Here is a 20,219-nt window from a genome sequence, read left to right on the forward strand (position 1 = left end):
TGGGAGAGGAATATTTGTAACAAAAAATGAGAGCGGTTAGGGTGCACTAAATCTTAGGGAAATGTGGAAGAGCGTATTCCCAATTGCCTCTTTTGTGGCTTATCTGTTTAGCTTATTTTTAGATGAGGCCAAAAACCTTCTAAAAAAAGGCAGTGGACTCCCAATTGGTATGAGCTGAATGGATTCTGTGAGAAGAAATAGCCCTGCAACTGTATTCAGATTCAAAATAATTCTTTTTATTTATTGAACAAAGACGTCCTTTTTATACACAGGTAAAGTGCATTGCATTGTATCGAGTGATTCAGAATTACATAAGCAGGGGCTTTCAGAGAATTTCATAAACCAGCAGAAAATTTACGGTACAACTTGAACCTCTGGCAGGATGCAGGCGGGTACAATATTGTTAGTTTGCTGTTCCGGCCCTTATCAAACTATAAAGATACTAAATATTTCATGAATTATGCGGAATGGTGTTTGGTCAGCATGACATAAGACAAACGAGGATAAACTCATGTTCAAAACAAGTTCACTGGAGGCCTCAGCTAACTGCATATATAGATCTGGGTACAAAATGGAAATGTGGATAGAAAAAAACAGAGGTAACAATTTAATCATAAGTCATATATACAGTAGAATCCCTTTATAGTAAACTCCAAGGGACCGGGCCATGTAGTTTATATCAGAAGTTTACTATATCAGAAATTGTCATAACCAAGTACAAAGTATACTATAGCAATGTATCCTAATTCAGTCAATAATTGGGAGGGTTTTTTAGAGAGGGGGGGGGGTCTGACCCCCCTCCCCGCACTGTGCCCAATACCCCCTTCCTGCTCGCTACCCCCTCTAGCTCGGTCCCATCCCCCGAATTTTCCGCCTGAGGAACCCGCCTCACCCCACCTCATTGGAGGACCAGCCCTGGCTACAAGTGGCTGCCAGCCCACCCACATGTGCCTGCCCACTTTCCACTATAGCAAGATAGTATAGTAGAGAGGGACAAAAAAACAGGTTCACTATATCAGAAGTTCTATTATGTCCAGGTTTACTATATCTGGCGTTACTCCCATACACTTATAACGGTGCTTGGCCAGAAAGCTGGCAGTGTGCCCAGGGACCTGGTCAGACGCTTCAAAGCGCACATGAAACCTGGGAGTGAGAAGACTGTGGACACAAAGACTAATAAAAGTTTTTTGTTTTAAGGCTTTGCATCCAATTATGCAGGAAAGATGGCAAATGAAATAAAGAGGCTTAATGAGCCATTAGAGCGGATTTCTGGATGGCATAATAAGTAGCTGGTTACACTAAACACTACAAAGAAATGTGTGGGCCGGAGAAATAGCGGGTTTTGTAGAAAGATCCTGATAAGTCGTGTCTAAACTGTACTTACACACAGATAATAAGGCTGAGGCTCTATTCTGTGCCTGGCAGACATCAGAGGAAAGCCACTCTGTGCACCATTCTGCAGGCAGAAAGGGATGTGTCAGAGATCAGAGCAAGTGTGCAGCGTGGAATCCAGGACAGATGAAATTTAAATGGGCGGAAAAGAAAGACGCTGTGAGCGTGGGGGAGAATTACAAATCCTCATTTCCGCCTTTTATTTCTGGAACGCCATGCATCAGAAATCCGCCGCACGGAGAGAATGTAAAGCTACTAGGAGCCGTGCTCTGTCTGACCCCGGCAAAATGCTGCACAATGAAGGGAATATTCTCCTAAGACTGCAGCTCGCTGCCTTTCTCCATCAGCCGCGGAGACAGAGCAGCTATATGAATGCAGGATAGAGACTAACACATGGGAGGAGGCACATCAACACATGCTACAGAGAACGCTGGTCCAGAAGTGAAGCAGTTATCCATAGCAACCAATTAAAGGACAACTGAAGTGAGATGGATATGGAAGCTGCCATATTTATTTCCTTTCAAAGAGACACTGAAGCGGCAAAAAAATTATAATATAATGAATTGGTTGTGTAGTACGGATAATTACTAGAACATTAGTTATACATTCAGTTATATAGCGGGTTTTTTTTTATAACATTGCATTGCACCATTCTCTAATATTTACAATTTACACACTACTCAGCATTCTACATGATTTTACAAAGCAGGCTAGTGAACTTTTGACCTGTCCTCTGCAGAAAAATACAATGCAGTGCCAGACACTTGAGATAAGCTTCAGAAGACAGAGCTATCTGCGACTTTGAAAGTCGTGGAGCTAAATTGATCTTTTGCATAGATAACAACTGGAGTTTCTTAACTCTTCCTGTACTGGAAACAATATTAGACTTATGTCTCTGCTCCTAATGTTGTATTATTCTTAGCTGTACTACACATACAAATCATTATATCGTAATTGTTTTACTCTTCAGTGTCTCTTTAAACAATATCAGTTGCCTGGCAGCCCAGCTGATCTATTTGGCTGCAGTAGTATCTGAATAACACCAGAAACAAGCATGCAGCTAATCTTGTCAGATCTGACAATAATGTCAGAAACACCTGATCTGCTGCATGCTTGTTCGGGGTCTATCAGCAGGACAGCCAGGCAACTGGTATTGCTTAAAGGAGAACTGTAGTGAGAGGTATATGGAGGCTGCCATATTTATTTCCTTTTAAGCAATACCAGTTAGTTGCCTGGCAGCCCTGCTGGTCTATGTGGCTGAAGAAGTGTCTGAATCACATCAGAAACAAGCATGCAGCTAATCTTGCCATATCTGTCAAAATTGTCAGAAACACCTGATCTGCTGCATGCTTGTTCAGGGCCTATGGCTGAAAGTATTAGAGGCATAGGATTAGCTGAATAGCCAGGCAACTGGTATTGCTTAAATGGAAACAAATATGGCAGCCTCCATATACCTCTCACTACAGTTCTCCTTTAAATAGAAATAAATATGTCAGCCTCCTTATTTCTCTCACTTCAGTTGGCTTTAAGTTCTGTTTAAGTGATCTGAGCCATGGTCCTTGGTAGGGGCAGAGTGTTAATGGCTGGGGTTATGGCCTATTTTAACAACTTAACGAACTGTAGTATAAATAATGTAATGAATAAAATTGCTTAATTATTTTACAATATTCATTGATAAGTTATTTAGTCAGTGTTTCCCCATTGTAAAATCTTTCCTCTCCCCGATTTATATTCTGAAATTTATCACAGGTGGCAGCATTTTTAGTGCTGTCAGGTGCATTGCTGCGGAACGTTTGTTTCTGAGCATTACGAAGCCAGTACAAAATACACCTGGTCTCCCCGAATGCTCTGGAAGAAGCATTCCACATAGCTAAACAGCCTAGGCTAAGCATCTCTGGGAAGGCAGGGTGTCATACCAATATACAGCACTATATAGATATAATAAGTGTTTTTGATGCTGAAACCAGGAAAATGACCATAAAAGTGGGTATCCTGAATAATTTACTGCATTCTACTACATGCCACCACAGGGCCTCTTTAAAGTGATCATGAAGTAAGCCTGGCAGATTTGATGATATAATATAATAAATAACATAATCAGAAATTGCCTACACTGAAAACGGAATGGCCTGTTTAGACAAAAAGTTCCAACTGCAAATGGACCACAACTTGTTTGATCATCACTGATTGCTTACTTATAAAGGTGTGATCAGCTCTCAGTGCTTAGATCACCTTCTTTAGTTACATACCTTTATGTATGAGGGATGAGGAGGCTGCCATATTTATTTCCTTTTAAGCAATACCAGTTACCTGGCAGTCCTGCTGATCCTCTAATACCTGTAGCCATAGACCCTGAACAAGCACATGCATATTGTCGTAAGATTAGCTGCATGCTTGTTTTCGGTCTGATTCAGACACTAGTTTATGTTATAGTACATAGTTTATGTTACTGATTAAGAACTTGTTATGGCTCTTTCTTATTGGTGTCATTTTTGTGAGAAACTTGAAGCACGGTTGATGGTCAACTTGATTAATATAAAAGATCTTAATCCTATTGGCTGCCAACTAAGCGCAGGCTGTAATTGCGCTCATCTCAAGCATGACGTATCTTCAGAAGAACTGTGTGAAGGTCCTCTAGAATCTCTGGCGTCTGCTGTCAGCGGCCAATCAGGGTGCAATCGCAATATACAGCCAGTCAGAAGGTATTGGGTATGCGGAATCACAGAGTTAGGTGTGGTGCGGAAGGGTAAACGAAGCCCCGCTCTGACGCTCCAGGACCCGCCGACGAACACTTCCGGTTTGGCCATCACCGGCCGACAGGCATGGGAACGCGAGTGATTGTTCGCGTTCCCAGCCTGTATATCGCCCCCTATGCTGCTATTGCGGCCAGGAGGTCGCAATAGCAGCATAGGGGGCGATATACAGGCTGGGAACGCGAACAATCGCTCACGTTCCCATGCCTGTCGGCCGGTGACGGCCAAACCGGAAGTGTTCGCCGGCGGGTCCTGGGCCATCGGAGCGGGGCTGCGAGGGCACCGATCGTCTGCAGGGGGCTGAGGGAAGCCCCAGGTGAGTTCATCTCGTTTTTTTTTTGTGACTTTAGGTTCACTTTAAGGAGCAGAGATTGCTGGTACCAGAAAACAGGGCTTACCGACGAATCACCGCATGGACCCGCGCTCTCCCATTGCCGCATGCCCCTTGCTCTGACGTTGAAGATTTCATTAGCTCCTGACCCTGTCATTAAGTCAATGTGATTGGGTCACAGTGATCACAGGGTCAAGAGCCAATTAAATCCGCTCCTGAACGGCTCACAGAGCTCTGCCGTCATAGCGACAGCAGAGTAAAGGGCTTGCGGTGAGGAAGAGATCAGCTGGAGTGGTGAGAAATCTATGCCCTGGCAGGAATAAGCAGCCACAAACAGGGCATAGATTTCAATTACCACGGTCCGTAAGTGGTTAAGGCAGCAACCTCTACATGTTTCTATTACAACTGAGCCTACAGTTCAGCTTTTTGTAAATGGCAATGTTGAGTAGATCAAGTATTAAAACAATCATTTTTCCCCCCCTGACAGATAATAAATACGCCCCAGCGGTCACTCTGAACGGCTTCATCTTCATTCTGGGAGGAGCTTACGCCAGAGCAACAACCATCTATGACCCGGAGAAAGGGAACATAAAGGCTGGACCCAACATGAATCACTCCAGACAGTTCTGCAGGTGAGAACCCAATATGTTCATATAAGGACACCACAGATCCTAATGTCCAAATCTCACCTTTTGAAAACATTACATGATCAGCTGCATACAGAGAGGTGTGCTCTACACACGTATTTTAATGGGCTTAACAGTTTTAGGTACAGGTAAGCTCTGGCAGGTCTCTCCCTCATGTGGATAGGGGTGTACAACCAACTACGATGAACATTGCATACACTGCTTCCCAGAGACAGTATATACTTATAACCCCACCTTCCCCTCAACAGATACGCATATGCAGAGCTGGCAGGGAACTGTGATGGGCAGTGTGTCTCCTGCATTCACTTGGAAGTATCAGTACCTCTCTTAGGGCTCGTTCACCCTAGGGGGCGTTTTCAGCATTTTTTTCAAGGACAGGCGATTTTTAAAATCGCCCACAAAACACTTGTTCAATGAATCTCTATGAGAAGGTTCATATCAGCGCGGTTCGCGCACTGTGAGTTTAGCAAAGCGGTGCCTGGACCATTTTTGGGGTGTTTTTGCTATAATGGAAGGTATAGGAAGAGTGCTAAATGTGCACAAAACCGCTGTATGTGGCGATTGCGTTTGCTTTTTTTTTAGAATAAATACATTGTATTTATTATTTTCCGGGTCAAAGAGTTCACTTCCTGACTTGCGTCAAAGAGTGAATGACAAAACCGCTCTGGAAAGCGCTTAGAAAAGCGATTTTACCAAAAACGCATCGCGCAGGGGAGTGCCGGGAGGGGGAAAGAACAGCGCACAAAAATGCAAAACACTTGCGTTTTTATTGTGTGAATGAGGCCTAACAGAATCTTCTAAGCAATGATATCACTTGTGCAGGGGAAGAACTGCAGAGTATTCAGTATTTGGGTGATGCTTCAATTCCCTGCACAGCTTCCCTGCAGGCTTTGTGTTCTTGTACACTACACTAACCACTTCCCGCACCACATGCATTCTGCACTGTCTGAGCTCCAGCCCTTGATTCAAACTGAACCAAACACCATTTTTAGCAACCCGGGCATCTCAATAGCACAATAAAAATGCACAATAACAATGTAGCTCATTACTAAAAAAACATTCTACCTCTTCTTTTTATATTTAAATGTTTGTTAGAGGATTTGATTGCTCAAATTCCCTGGCTTGCCGTCTGCAGAAAGAGCAGTAAGATAAGGATTGCTGTAATTAGCAGTAGCAATGAGCAAACAAAAGCATTCATCAAGGGGAAATAGGACACTGTACTTCAAACAGTTTAGAGAGTCACACATGATTACATTCACACCTTCCCCTGGATAAATAAGGGGGGGTGGGGAGTTCCTACAGCTATTAGAAACCAGGACAAACTGCAGAAAAAAAGCTGCTTGAATCCCTTTAGTACAAGTCGTAGTGTTCCCATTAGGGATGGTCGCTGGATTCTGTGGAATTATAAATTCCGCGATTCCGGACGGAATTTGGTGATTCCGGTTCCGATATGATGAAACGGAATTGCTATAGGGCTAGAAACGAAATTCCGGGAAAATGTTTCAATTCCCTGGAAGACGAGAAAATTTTACAATTCCCTGGAAGACGAGGAGGGAGTGAGGGAGGAGGAAGGAGAAAAAGGACTAAGGCAGTGGTTCCCAACCTGTGGGCGATTTGGGTTCTAAGGGGGGCGGTAAATTTGTGGGGGGCGATCAGTATGAAAAGGCAGAAAAAATAAAGTGTCGCAGTGTCACTCGTTTTTAAGAAAATTATGGGCAAAAAATATGATCTGTATAAAATATGCAAGTGTGCATGATAGAGTTGCGTAATTCCTCAGGGCTCGTTGGTCACGTGCCGGTGTAATGTCAGATATTGCAGCCCGGAAGCAGCCTTCCTCACTGAGTATCGTGCATGCTCAGTGGAAAGTTAGATATTATTTACCTGAAATATCTCTGCTTCCGCACCACGTACACTCCCGAAATTTTCAGGGGAGGGAGGGGACCCCCAGATCTAGCTCTGTGTCGAATTGCAGCCCCCGAGCCCCGCTAGTTCCCGAGATAGGTTTGCTGCAATCAGTCTCGGGAACCAGCGGGGCTCGGGGGCTGCAATTCGGCACAGAGCTAGATCTGGGGGTCCCCTCCCTCCCCTGAAAATTTTGGGAGTGTACGTGGTGCGTAAGCGGAGATATTTAGGACGTTTTACGTGGCTGCACAATTTAATGGGACGCAGACTCCTACTGCGCATGCGGGGCTGCACAACGTGCGGGGCTGCAATAGCTGACATTTCACCGGTAAGGGAATTGGCGCAAAGTAGTTGGGACACCGGCTATTTTTAGCTGGTAAGGTCACAGCGCTACCCCCTCCACTGGCACCACCACCTGGCGTAAGGGTATACCGTACTAAGAGAAGGGGGGCGACGGGTGAGTCGTCTTCCCCTAAGGGGCGATACCTCATAAAAGGTTGGGAACCGAACAGTTAATAGGGTCTATGGGCTACCATATAGGATACATAAGGTTGCTTTTGCGATTATTTAAATGTTTCCGGCGGAATCCGGAATTCCGCGGAATTTCGTAAAAATGCGGCGGAATTTTCATAGCGACGGAAATTACCGCCGACGGAATCCGCGATTTCCTGCGGAATGGAATTTGCTCTTTCCGATCATCCCTAGTTCCCATCATGTGTATTCAAACTGTTCCCCTCCCCAATCCAGGTCCCCTTAACAGTACATCCTGTCTGCAGCTTTAGGTCCCTGCCATGCTGTGCCATGGTCTATATCTATAGTAAAGTATGATCACATTACTTACCCATCATAGAGCTGGTCTTGAAGCCGTCCTTCCCTGCCCACACTGTGGTCAAACAACAGGAATTGATAGGCAGCTGTAGCAAATAGGGAAGGAATCTGAGGGCATTATCACAATTTAGAAATTGCCATAAAGTAATAGGATTACCATTAGGGTTGCCAGGTGTCCGGTTTTAGACCGGACAGTCCGTTTTTTGGCCGCTGTGTCCGGTGCAAAAAGGCATGCTAAACCGGACAATTAAGATGTCCGGTTTTATGCCTTTTCCGGCGGCTGTCAGTATTGACAGCTGCCTGTAGCAGGAGGAGAGCAGCGCAGTGGAGGGAAAGCGGTGGGCAGCAGCGGAGAAGGGGGCCATCTCCCCCCCTTCTCTCACCTTAGATGCTTTCCGTCCCTCGCTGTCTCCTCCGATCTGTGTGTGGCTGACTGGCGGTGGCGCTTGGCAGCGGGCGGGACTTACCTTCCGTGTCGCTCCATGCGCCGGCCGGAAGTTCTGGTGCCGCAGCCGCTGCTCTGGTCTGCATCAGACCAGAGTAGTGGCAACTCATCCCGCGCGGCGCCTGCGACGAGACCAGTCACCAGACGGAGGAGACACGGAAGGTAAGTTCCGCCCCTCTGCCAGCCACCGCACACACCGATCGGAGGAGACAGCGAGGGAGGGAGAGGACCCTAAGGTGAGCGAAGGGGGGGAGATGGCCCCCTTCTTCACCGCGGCGCTCTCCCTCTTCTCTGCGCTGACTGCTTCCCTCCTGGGGGGGGGGGGGGGGGGGACACACACCTGCCTACATATACTGGGCCCATATACACCCTGGCTACATATACTGGGCCCATATACACCTTGGCTACATATACTGGGCTCATATACACCCTGGCTACATATACTGGGCCCATATACACCCTGGCTAAATATACTGGGCCCATATACACCCTGGCTACATATACTGGGCCCATATACACCCTGGCTACATATACTGGGCCCATATACACCCTGGCTAAATATACTGGGCCCATATACACCCTGGCTACATATACTGGGCCCATATACACCCTGGCTACATATACTGGGCCCATATACACCCTGGCTACATATACTGAGCCCATATACCGCTGGCTATATATACTGGGGACATATTCCCCTGCCTACATATACTTAGGACATATACCTCTGGCTACATATACTGGGCACATATATCCCTGGCTACATATACTGGGGACAACTGGCTGTTTGTCATTATGTGCAGTTACTGGTGAAAAGCTGTCTCTTATTATGTGCATTTACTGGTGAAAAGCTGTCTCTTATGTGCATTTACTGGTGAAAAGCTGTCTCTTATGTGCATTTACTGGTGAAAAGCTGTCTCTTATGTGCATTTAGTGGTGAAAAGATGTCTCTTATGTGCATTTAGTGGTGAAAAGATGTCTCTTATGTGCATTTAGTGGTGAAAAGATGTCTCTTATGTGCATTTAGTGGTGAAAAGATGTCTCTTATGTGCATTTAGTGGTGAAAAGATGTCTCTTATGTGCATTTAGTGGTGAAAAGATGTCTCTTATGTGCATTTACTGGTGAAAAGCTGTCTCTTATTATGTGCATTTACTGGTGAAAAGCGGTCTCTTATTATGTGCATTTACTGGTGAAAAGTGGTCTCTTATGTGCATGTACTGGTGAGGACAGTTAGTGACATGGCTATGTACTCTGTAATGTGCTGCAGAAGATGTCAGTGCGATATAAATACTGTAAAAAACATTTTTTTAGCCCATTGCTTAGCCCCACTCTACATAAAAGTGCGCTTCTGACTCCGCCCCTAACTCCACCCCCTGTCCGGTTTTCTCCATCAGCCGACCTGGCAACCCTAATTGCCATTGTGATTTGTACCGTGGCTGTTAAAGATAAGTACAAAGATTAGACTTTCCTCGGCCAAAACGATTTTGATTGCCTCCGTTGAAAATCTGGAGTGTATACAGATGTTCCCAAAATCATTGAGATGGTCACTAATGAGCTATAGTGTTGGAGCTCTATACACGGAAGTACACTGGTCATTTCTATTTAAAGGGGCACTATGGCGAAAAATTGAAAAATATGTGCAAACATAGACAAATAAGAAGTACGTTTTTTCCAGAGTAAAATGAGCCTTAAATTACTTTTCTCCTATGTTGCTGTCACTTACAGTAGGTAGTAGAAATTTGACAGAAGTGACAGGTGTTGGACAATCACAAACAATTATTTTGGATGAAAGAAAAGTAAAAGGTGTACGTATCAGTGCTGCATAGCAGGGCACAGGCAGGCTGCACATAAACTAACAGTAATCTATTGACTTGTGCAGTATCCTTGTACAACGGCAGAACAAATCAATTATACAATATTACTTGCATTATTAATTAGGGACTATTGTTAAAGGGATGCTTAAGTCATCAAAAAAGAGTTTTACTCACCTGGGGCTTCTACCAGCCCCCTGCAGCCATCCTGTGCCCTCGTAGTCTCGATCAGATGCTCCTGTCCCCTGCCGGCAGCCACTTCCGGTTTCAGCGTCAGGCCCGGGAACGCAAGTGATTCTTCGCGTTCCTAGCCGTAATAGCGCTCTCTATACTGCTATCGCGTTCCCGGCCTGTCGAACCTAATGCCGAAAACGGAAGTGGCTGCCAGTGGGGGAGAGAAGCATCTGATCGAGACTACGAGGGCACAGGATGGCTGCAGGGGGCTGGTAGAAGCCCCAGGTGAGTAAAACTCTTTTTTTGCATGACTTAAGTGTCACTTTAAATCTTTCTGTGGAGAAAGCTGTAAAATGGAGTGTTCCCCGAGACGACTGCTGGTGTCAGTGAACACTTAATAAATAGTAGATACATTGCCAGGACCACTATCATGAGAAATTGTAAAAATTGAATATGCATACGTATAAAATGTACTTTTGTTCTCTAGTAAAATGCATGATAGTTTCTTTTTCCCTATGTTGCGGTTTCCTTATAGGGGCTTTTCGGGCGTTTCTTTTGTTTTTTATTCCCTGGTGTTTTAAATCCCCGCAGCCGCATGGCCACAAGTGTTTTTTTTCACCTAAATGTTTTTATTCCCCCCTCCCTCCCTTCCGATCGCGGCCGGCGATCAAACCCATCAGGAAATCTCGTTCTGAATGGGATTTCCTGTAGGGCTTCCCCCGTCGCCATGGTGATGAACGGAATGACGTCATCGACGTCGTGACGTCATGGGGAGTCCCGATCCACCCCATAGCACAGCCCGGCGGTGATTGGCCAGGCTGCACAAGGGGTCTGCGGGGGGGGCTCTTTTGGGGCAAAGAGCGGCGGCGATCGGGTAAGACACGCAGCTAGCAAAGTGCTAGTTGCTTGTTTACAAAAAAAAAATGCAAATCGGCCCACCAGGGCCTGAGCAATCCAGCGCGGCGTTACTGGATGAGCTGAGCTCGTCCGTAACGCCCAGGAGGTTAAAGGACCACTATTGTGAAAAAATGTAAAATGTAAAATACATGTAAACACATACAAATTAGAAGTACGGTATGTTTCTTCCAGAGTAAAATGAGCTATGAGTGACTTCTCTCCTATGTTGCTGTCACTTACAGTAGGTAGTAGAAATCTGATGGAACTTACAGGTCTTTGACTCGTCCATCCGTCAATGGGGGATTCTCAGTATTTCATTTATTCTTTACAAAAGCACTCCCTGGAAAGGATCTCTATAAAAATGCAGGCCACCCCCTACCTCCTTACACACTATTCTGGCAGTTGGACTGAGCAACTACTGTTCACTATGGGCTGGTGCACACCGAGCGGCTTTTTTAGCGTTTCTGCAGCCGCTTGCGGCTGCGGATACGCTTGGTCAATGTATCTCAATGGGGTGGTTCACACCAGAGCGGGAGGCGTTTTGCAGAAACGCATACTCCCGGGGTGAGGCATTTTTTGGATTGCGGATGCGTTTCTGCCTCAATGTTAAGTATAGGAAAAACGCAAACCGCTCTGAAAAACGCCTGTTCAGAGCGGTTTGCCAGGCGGTTTTGTTACAGTAACTGTTCAGTTACAGCTTTACTGTAACAATATATGAAATCTACTACACCAAAACCGCTACACAAAACCGCAAAACGCTAGCTGAAACGCTACAGAAAAATAAGAAAAAGTGTTTCAAAATCTGCTAGCATTTTGCTGATCTGCTCGCGGGTTTTGGTGTGCACCAGGCCTCAGTGCTTTTGAAAATAAAGAAAATCATGAGAATCCCCCATGAGGAGATGGGCTAGTCCAAAACATGTCAGTTCTGTTAGACTACCTACTGTAAGTGACAGCAACATAGGAGAAAGGTATTTTATTGCACATTTAACTCTGTGAGAAATGTACTTTTAATTTATATGCTTTAATGTATTTTGAAATTTTATAATTTTTCGCAATAGCGGTCCTTTAATTCTCTAAAGCATTTACTGCCTGGCAGTTGCTCAGTCCAATTGCCAAAATAGTGTGTAGGTGAGTAGGGAGGCCGCCTGGCATCTTTCAATATTTCCTTTCCATGGAGTGCTTTCATCATTTCCTTTTCCATAAAGGAAATACCGAGAATCCCCCATGAGGAGATGGACTAGTCCAAAACCTGCCACATCTGCCAGACTTGTCTACTGTAGGAGACAGCTACATAGGAGAAAAGTCATATATAGTGCATTCCACTCAGAAATATAAGACTTACAATTATGTGTATACATGCAATCGAGTTTTACAGTTTTTCTCGATAGCGGCTCTTTAGGCCTCATTCACATTGCAAGCGTTTTGCGTTTTTATGTGCTTTTTTTCCCCTTCCTGGCGCTCCACTGCGCGCTGCATTTCTGGTAAAAGCGATTTTCTAAGCGCAAGTCAGGAAGTGAACTCTTTGACCTGGAAAAAAACGCGAACGCAATCGCTGCACAAAGCGGTTGTGTGAGCATTTAGCGCTCTTCCTATACCTTCCATTATAGCAAAAACACCCCAAAAATGGTACAGGGACCACTTTGCTGAACACACAGCACACGAACCACGCTGATATGAACCTTCTCATAGAGATTCATTTAACAAGGATGAAAACGCCCCCTAGTGTGAACGGGCCCTTATATGCTATCAGTATCAGCATTCTGGTTTGCCAGCAGGGCTGGTTCTAGACTTTATGCTGCCTGAGGCAAACTTGTGAGCGTGCCCCCCTCCCCCCCCCCCCCCATTGGAATGATCGCACAGCACCTGACAATTTACTCTGCCTCAGTCAGGACAGCAGTGCCACCTCCTCCCTTCTGCTGTGCAAGTCAAATGGAACACTGCTGCTCTCCTGCCCCCCCTTTCTCCCTCTCTGCCAGACTCCTCACACAGCATAACAAGCTGCTTTTCGCCAATTATGACATCTTCACCTTGTTCGCTCTCCTCTCATTTCTCCTCCTACTCTAACTGCACGCTGTTAGTATAAACACTGTAGAGAATTGCTGCCCCTGTAATCTCTGTGCCTGATGCAAATGTTCATGAGAGAAGCGGCCCTGTTTGCCAGAATGAATTACAGCATTTGGTTTATTTGCGTATTCATGGCAGGATGGCTTGAACTGTCTGCGGTTCTGCAGGATGTCTGATTGGCTGCTGGAAGCAGCACAGACAGGTTTCCTCCCCGCAGTTTCCATACATGATGCCCACTGCCCGCGTCTTCCTGCGGACGCCGGTGACTGCCATCAATCGGAATGAGTGGCAGGCTCCATCTGCCTCTGTGCTGCACGATGCCAGCTGCCTGTGAGCTCACAGCTGTCCTCCTGATAATTTACAACACAGTGTTTCTCTAAATATTTATCATATCATCCTCGTCTCCTAAATGTGGAGGAAGTGGGGGGAGCCGCCTCTCCTGGCGGGACAGGCTTGCACACGTGCCATGCCGGGGAGAGCGGAGGCATGCTGGGAAATGTCATGTATTTACCAGTCACGGGGGGCTTGCTTGACAGGTGCAAACAGTTGTCAGACTGCCCTTCCCCCCACTATTCCCCGTACAGCGGGACACCTCATTGTAAGTGGTAATGTATACCGCGCGCCGCGGCTGCTGGTACATCTTCCCAGCATGCTTTGCTCCGACGCCAGATTGACACCACAGTTTATCTTCTACATGATTAATTAGAGACACTCGTTAGCAGCTACTGGTGTCCCAGAAGCCCGGGACTGCGTAGATTTCTCCAGCTTGTGTGGCGCAAGAACGGCGGAGGAAACGGAGCCAGGCGACAGCTGCGCAAATAGCAGAGAATCAGAGTTTAGAACAACGCCTGATCTTTATAGAAGGGCAACTCCATCTCTATTCCTACAATTATTTAGCTTTCCGACCGAACATTTCTTCCCCTTGCTGTACCCCTGTCCATATGTTCCTGCCTGACTTGTGGCCCAGTGACTTGGGTGTTAAGCTACGTCCGGTGAACTCTTCTTAAATGATCCATATTTCAAGATAACCACACGACGTGATGTGTCTATGGGCAGTACAGGTGAAACTCGAAAAATCAGAATATTGTTCAAAAGTCAATTTATTGATGTCACCAGGATCGTACTGCACAGGCCCAGTATGGTCTGTGCCTGCGCAGTACGCTCCTGGTGACATCAGCGGGAGCGAGGACACGATAACGCAGGCGTAGTGGTTTTCCGACTTTAAAGTCGAAGTGAACCGGAGGCGGGGCCGGAGCATCGGCCAGTGGTTGCGCCGCCACAGGATGTCTGCGGGGGACCATTAGAAGCCCCGGGTAAGTTCAACTTTTCCCCCCGACCACCCTACAGTATTCCTTTAACTGCAGCCATAAGCAGAGCATTCAGCGACTTTTAGGTCCCATCGGCACATGTGTATAGTCTGGCCACGTAATGGCTTGGGAAGACAGCAATTGTATTTGACAGATAAAAGTAAGATGAATGTGTGTTCTGCACATGTAAAGTATACTGTATTTGATACAGTTAGTATACTGTACTGTAGTGTTCTTAATTGCTGAATGGCCCATATCTCATGAGACAGGTCATGGCTACCATCCATGAACATGTTGTGAGCCCCAACACAGACTTTTGAGAACATTTTGGACCCCTCTAGGCAAGGTAAAATAACTAGTGATGTTCTCTACGTGTAGCTACAAGTTTTTCTCAGTCATGCTGGAGTTGCACAACCCTAGTTAGTTATTAGTAAGAGAGTTACGCTACAGACTGACTACAGAGAAGCTGCCACTAAGAGCCCTGAAATCTTAACCCTTACAGTTAAAAAAAAAAAAAAAAAAAGAGCTCAGGTTAGTTCCAAGCAGGATTGGGACTGCACTTTCACACGTTTATCTCATCGTGTAACATCAGGTACCCTTTAAACAAAGTTAGAATTTTACTTTAAACTATCCACAAGCTGTACAGTACTATCTGCCTAAAGCGGGATTGTCACCATAAAAATCAAATTTCAACAGCAACTGGTCTGAGTGTATTTAGTGATAAAGATGCTAATCCTGCATTCAAAACTTTCAAAACTTTTTCTGCTGTTATGGTTTGGAGTTATCACATACTTAAGGAGCACTGGCCCTTTAGTAGTCAGTGCCAAACAGTTGCATGCTGGGGGCTCTTTTTATCTATAATATATTCTTCCTCTTCCATTTATTTCCCTGCCTAGCTGCCTATCTGAAACATGATCTGCTGCTCACTTGTGTTCACAAGCAAGGCTGAGGTGACTCAGGGATTGGAGGAGAAAAGAAAAATAAAGGGCAGAAATGACATCAGGATTTAGCCTCAAACTGTGGGCAAAAGACATGGTTCCCACCAGGAACAGAATTATCTTCATTTACTATATAAAATTCACTGAAATCAAAATGTGGACAGTGCAATACATGTGTTATGTAAGTAGATCAAGTATTTATCTACTTATACATGTTTTTTTCCCCCTGGCATAGTATGGCTAATCCTACTGTTTTAAAGGAAGCTTGCCTTTACACTGTTTTATGATAAAGTGATTGTTCATATGACCACTCCCTTTAACTGTCAAGCCTTCTTCCATTCCATTCTTGTATATTTGCAGTGCCGTGGTCCTGGATGGAAAGATCTACGCAACAGGAGGCATAGTGAGCAGCGAGGGTCCCGCGCTCGGAAACATGGAGTTCTACGACCCCAAATCCAACACCTGGACTTTACTAAACAACATGCCTTGCCCTCTCTTCCGCCATGGATGTGTAGTTATCAAGAAATACATTCAAAGTGGTTGATGGGAAAAAAACAAAATCAGAACACAAACTGTCTCCTTAGCTGAAGATGTTTTAAGACATGTATATTTTTTTCCTGTTTGGTTCTAACCGTTTCAGTGACGGTTGTGCCTGTTACGAAGCAGAAAAATCATTTACGTTTCTCTGCTTCAGCAGTCTTTTTTCTTTTTTTTCAATTCACGAGTTCAAGACAAAAAAAAGGACATTTTTCTTTCCTTTCTCTGCAGGTTTTGAATTAACTCTACATTGAATGTAGAAGATCACCCCCACCGGGTGATGCTGGAGCATTGGGCTCTAAACTATGTATTATAGTGTAAAAGTTACTAAGGCAAACGTGTCACTAGTTGGCGTAGTGGCACACGTTATCACCCAAGGTGCAATAGATTCCCATATTTTTTACATGGGTTCAGTGAAAGGGGGGTTCGGGGAGGGAGGATGTGTATTTTACTAATAGATGTGCGGATGGGATTTTTCTTCTTTTCTTTTTGGGCGACTGTTTGGTATAGTACTGCCAAGCATCTCATTCTAAAGAATATTGACGGGGTGCATTTTTAAGGTTGGTTTTTTTGATGACGCTTTTGGAGCAGGCGATACAGCGATAGCCACAGAGGAGGAAAGGAAACAGTTTGTCAGAACAAGCAAACTTTTATAATAATAATAATAATATAGTATTGTTTGTCCACATTCAGCTGAATTCAGTAAATGTTTGTCTGTTAGTATACCTATACTTAAGTGTGGTTAAAATGAAGCCTTGACTGGTTAATAAGACAGTGTACACTTATAAGTGTTTTTAGCCCTGTTTTACAATACTGGCATGTCACCCCATAGTATATACAGCAAAATTGTTACTCTGTGACTATCCCAGTAGTAGCGTACCTGCAGTGTATGCCGAGCCTTGTTTAAAAAATTGTCGCCAGTGCTTCTGAAGTGTTCTCTCTCCCTTCTCTCTTGTTGTGATTTGTCTCTCTGCACGTCGTATCATCCCCTGTGCAGATCTTACCAGCACTTCAGAACATTCATCAGAGCAGGGGCTTGTTAACTTGAAACAGGGTTAAAATGAATAGAAAAAAAAAAAGTATACAGTATGCTTGATCAGCGCTGCAATATAACACATTCAACCACACTGAAGTATAAGTAGTCAGACACTTGGAACTGGGGTCAAAAGATGACGAACGTCATGAGTAGGTATATACAACAAGTACACAAAGTTTTCCAACTGCTTCACCTGGTGGGCTCTGCACTGCTATAGTGATATCTTACCACCCACTAAGTACAGGTTAAAGGAGAACTCCAACATACTGTATGGTACATGTAATAAGACCTAACCAGATAATGGATTGTAATTGGGATTATTATAGTTTACCCTTGCTAAAATGTACTTTAAAGCGGACCTGAACTCAGAACTTTCTCTCTGCTCTAAAAGATAAGCAACAGCATCATACATTTTAAAGAAAAACATTTCTTTGTTACAGCTGATACAAATACTGCAATAATACTGCAGTGTGTCTACTGTCTGCTTTCATGGAAGCAGAGATAGGGTTAAAATCGTTTTTTTCAAATTAGCTGCTCTGCCACTGTAGCCAGCTGATGCAGCTGAGAGATAAAATGACAGATGTGAGTAGTCACAGTTAAGGGGGAATTAGACAGGCTAAACTCTCTACATACATCCAGGGTGCATTTCTCTCTGTTTTCCTTCTGTCCTGTGCAAGAGTTCAGGTCCACTTTAAGATTGCCAAGAACTATTTTAGCTCCTGTAAAGACTGTATTTCTGAATGTACACTACCTGCCTCATTAAGGATGTAAGATCCAGACATTCTATTGTCTTTACAGAGAAGTCTCAGAGCTGTTCATTCAAGCCGTGAATCTCGTTACTCATCTGTCAGACTCAGTGAAATAGAGAGTCGGACATCAGACCCGACAGGCATTGAAAATGTTGAAACATATTATTTGAAGGACAGATTAAACTACAGATATTTTGAGTTGTGAATGTTATGCAGCTACTGTGTCTGATTGGTCCAGTGCCAAGCTGCATATATTTGCATGAAATTAACATAAATTGCATTAACTGAAAAATATTACCATCCCATTTATCATCTCTATCATCAGATGCCAATAAGACTCCTGTTTAGCGGTCAGTCTGAGGACTTCATGGAGCTCTTCGGTTGCTTTCCTGGTTTTGAACTGGGCAGTCTGGTTTTGGCCCCACTGTCTGGTTTTCAGTTCTGCTTCCTGGTCTCCTATGTTTACAGAGCCAGGCACTGCTGGAGGCTGGCGAATCTCATGTCACTGATGCAAGAACAGCCATATTACTCATGTATTGTTGATTACTGCAGAGAAGTGAAGCATTAGTCGGTACTAAAGCCAATATTGCACGGAGTGCCTTGCTGCTATACAAAAAAACTAGGCTGTGGACAGCCAGCTCTGGTGCATTGGCGGGGTGTGGCTTCTCTCAGTATCTGGCTTTTCCACAGCAACACAATATATTCACACTGGTAGAATCATCACATGAGCTTCAGCAACATCCATTTCATGCAAAATCCCTTTCCTCCACCCACTACTACATCTCCTGCAATTGTGTCCCGACCAAAGGAATCAATGACATCCCTCAGAGAACGTAGCTCCTCCCAGGAGTTGTGTCTGATAAAGGAAAGAGGAAGCCAGAGGGATATAGGGCGGCCATCTTTGTCCCATTCAGAACTTGCCAGTGATATGGCTGGCAGTCTGAGTATAGGTTTCAGGAGGTCTTTGTTGCACACCTAGGACCAGTATACAGTCAGTGGAAGCTGACTTAAAGGGATACTGTAGGGGGGTCGGGGGAAAATGAGTTAAAGTTACCTGGGGCTTCTAATGGTCCCCCACAGGCATCCTGTGCCCACGCAGCCACTCCCCAATGCTCCGGCCCCGCCTCCGGTTCACTTCTGGAATTTCAGACTTTAAAGTCTGAAAACCACTACGCCTGCGTTGCCGTGTCCTCACTGCCGCTGATGTCACCAGGAGGGTACTGCGCAGGCCCAGTATGGTCTGTGCCTGCGCAGTACGCTCCTGGTGACATCAGGGGGAGCGAGGACACGGCAACGCAAGCGCAGTGGTTTTCAGGCTTTAAAGTCTGAAATTCCAGCAGTGAACCAGAGGCGGGGCCGAAGCATCGGTGAGTGGCTACATGGGCACAGGATGCCTGCGGGGGACCATTAGAAGCCCCAGGTAAGGTCAACTCATTTTCCCCCGACCCCCCTACAGTATCCCTTTAAGTCACAGCACCTCATGTGCATACTTGTTCTTGGTTAGGGAATCGAGAAATTTGAGGCAGAGATTTTGTAAGATAGCCAAGCAAGCAATACATCTTTATAAGGAAACAAAGATGGCCTCCTCTATTCCCTTCTTCATACAGGTTTCCTTCAAAAAGTATCAAAACTTTGGATGACTAAAAAATGTATTCATTTCTCTCTGAAGCATGATTAGCTACATACATTTTCATTTCCTTACAGGAGACTTGCTGTCGGCCCCCTAGAGCCATAAAAAGTTCATGCTCCCACCATTGTCACCCTCAAAAAAACAAACACTCAGCTCTGGGTGTGTAACCTTCTAATTTCCTCAAACATATTTGCTTTGCTTCCATAATATAACGATGTACAGGTACAAGCCATATAAGGAGATAAAGGTTGTAGCCAATGAGCTGGGTTTTTACTGAATTGTTGTGACAAACTGTTTGCCTTTCCTAACAGAACATGTATTTAAATCATTTTAGATACAGTGGATAGACCACAGAAATTACAGTCAGATATTAGTCTTCCTGCAGATTTTAGTGAAATTGAATTTTCTGCTACTGTGCTAGTAAAATATAACAAAAACTCTCTCTCTATCTCTCTTTATCTCTCTCTCTCTATATATAAATATATAATAAATTTGTAACTACATACCGTATGTTTCGTATGAGAAGTGATATTTCAGAAGACCTAACAGTTTAGCCAATTATTATCTTCGGACGTTGCCACCAGCTTTCAACAAACAAAAACAGTAACCAGTTGTGTATATTTCCTCTTCAATGCAATCATGAGAAAGTATGTTGGTCCAGTGACCATTGCTGCACAGCTGTAGAGACAGATAGACATAGGTGAGGCCCATCAAGGCAATGCTGGAAGCAGAATACGGGTGGCTGGCTGGAGTAGTAGAAGACACGGTTGCTTTGAA

General features: G+C 44.8%; 1 protein-coding gene across 10 annotated transcripts in view; it reads left to right on the top strand.

Annotated features, from left to right (window-relative positions):
* KLHL29 (kelch like family member 29) overlaps positions 1–18,833 on the top strand; it is a 1,379,660-nt gene extending 1,360,827 nt beyond the window's left edge. For 6 of the 10 annotated variants that reach the window (XM_068280223.1, XM_068280220.1, XM_068280224.1 and 3 more), the window contains 2 exons: positions 4,964–5,108; positions 15,851–18,832. In XM_068280223.1, the coding sequence (XP_068136324.1) occupies positions 4,964–5,108; positions 15,851–16,034 (329 nt within the window). In that variant the 3' untranslated portion in view covers positions 16,035–18,832. Of the gene's footprint in view, positions 1–4,963; positions 5,109–15,850 lie in introns of all 10 variants that reach the window. The other 4 variants (XM_068280226.1, XM_068280229.1, XM_068280230.1 and 1 more) reach the window with 1 other exon arrangement.
* Positions 18,834–20,219: the final 1,386 nt, after the last annotated feature.

This window comes from Hyperolius riggenbachi, chromosome 4, assembly GCF_040937935.1.
Source record: "Hyperolius riggenbachi isolate aHypRig1 chromosome 4, aHypRig1.pri, whole genome shotgun sequence".
NCBI lineage: Eukaryota > Metazoa > Chordata > Amphibia > Anura > Hyperoliidae > Hyperolius > Hyperolius riggenbachi.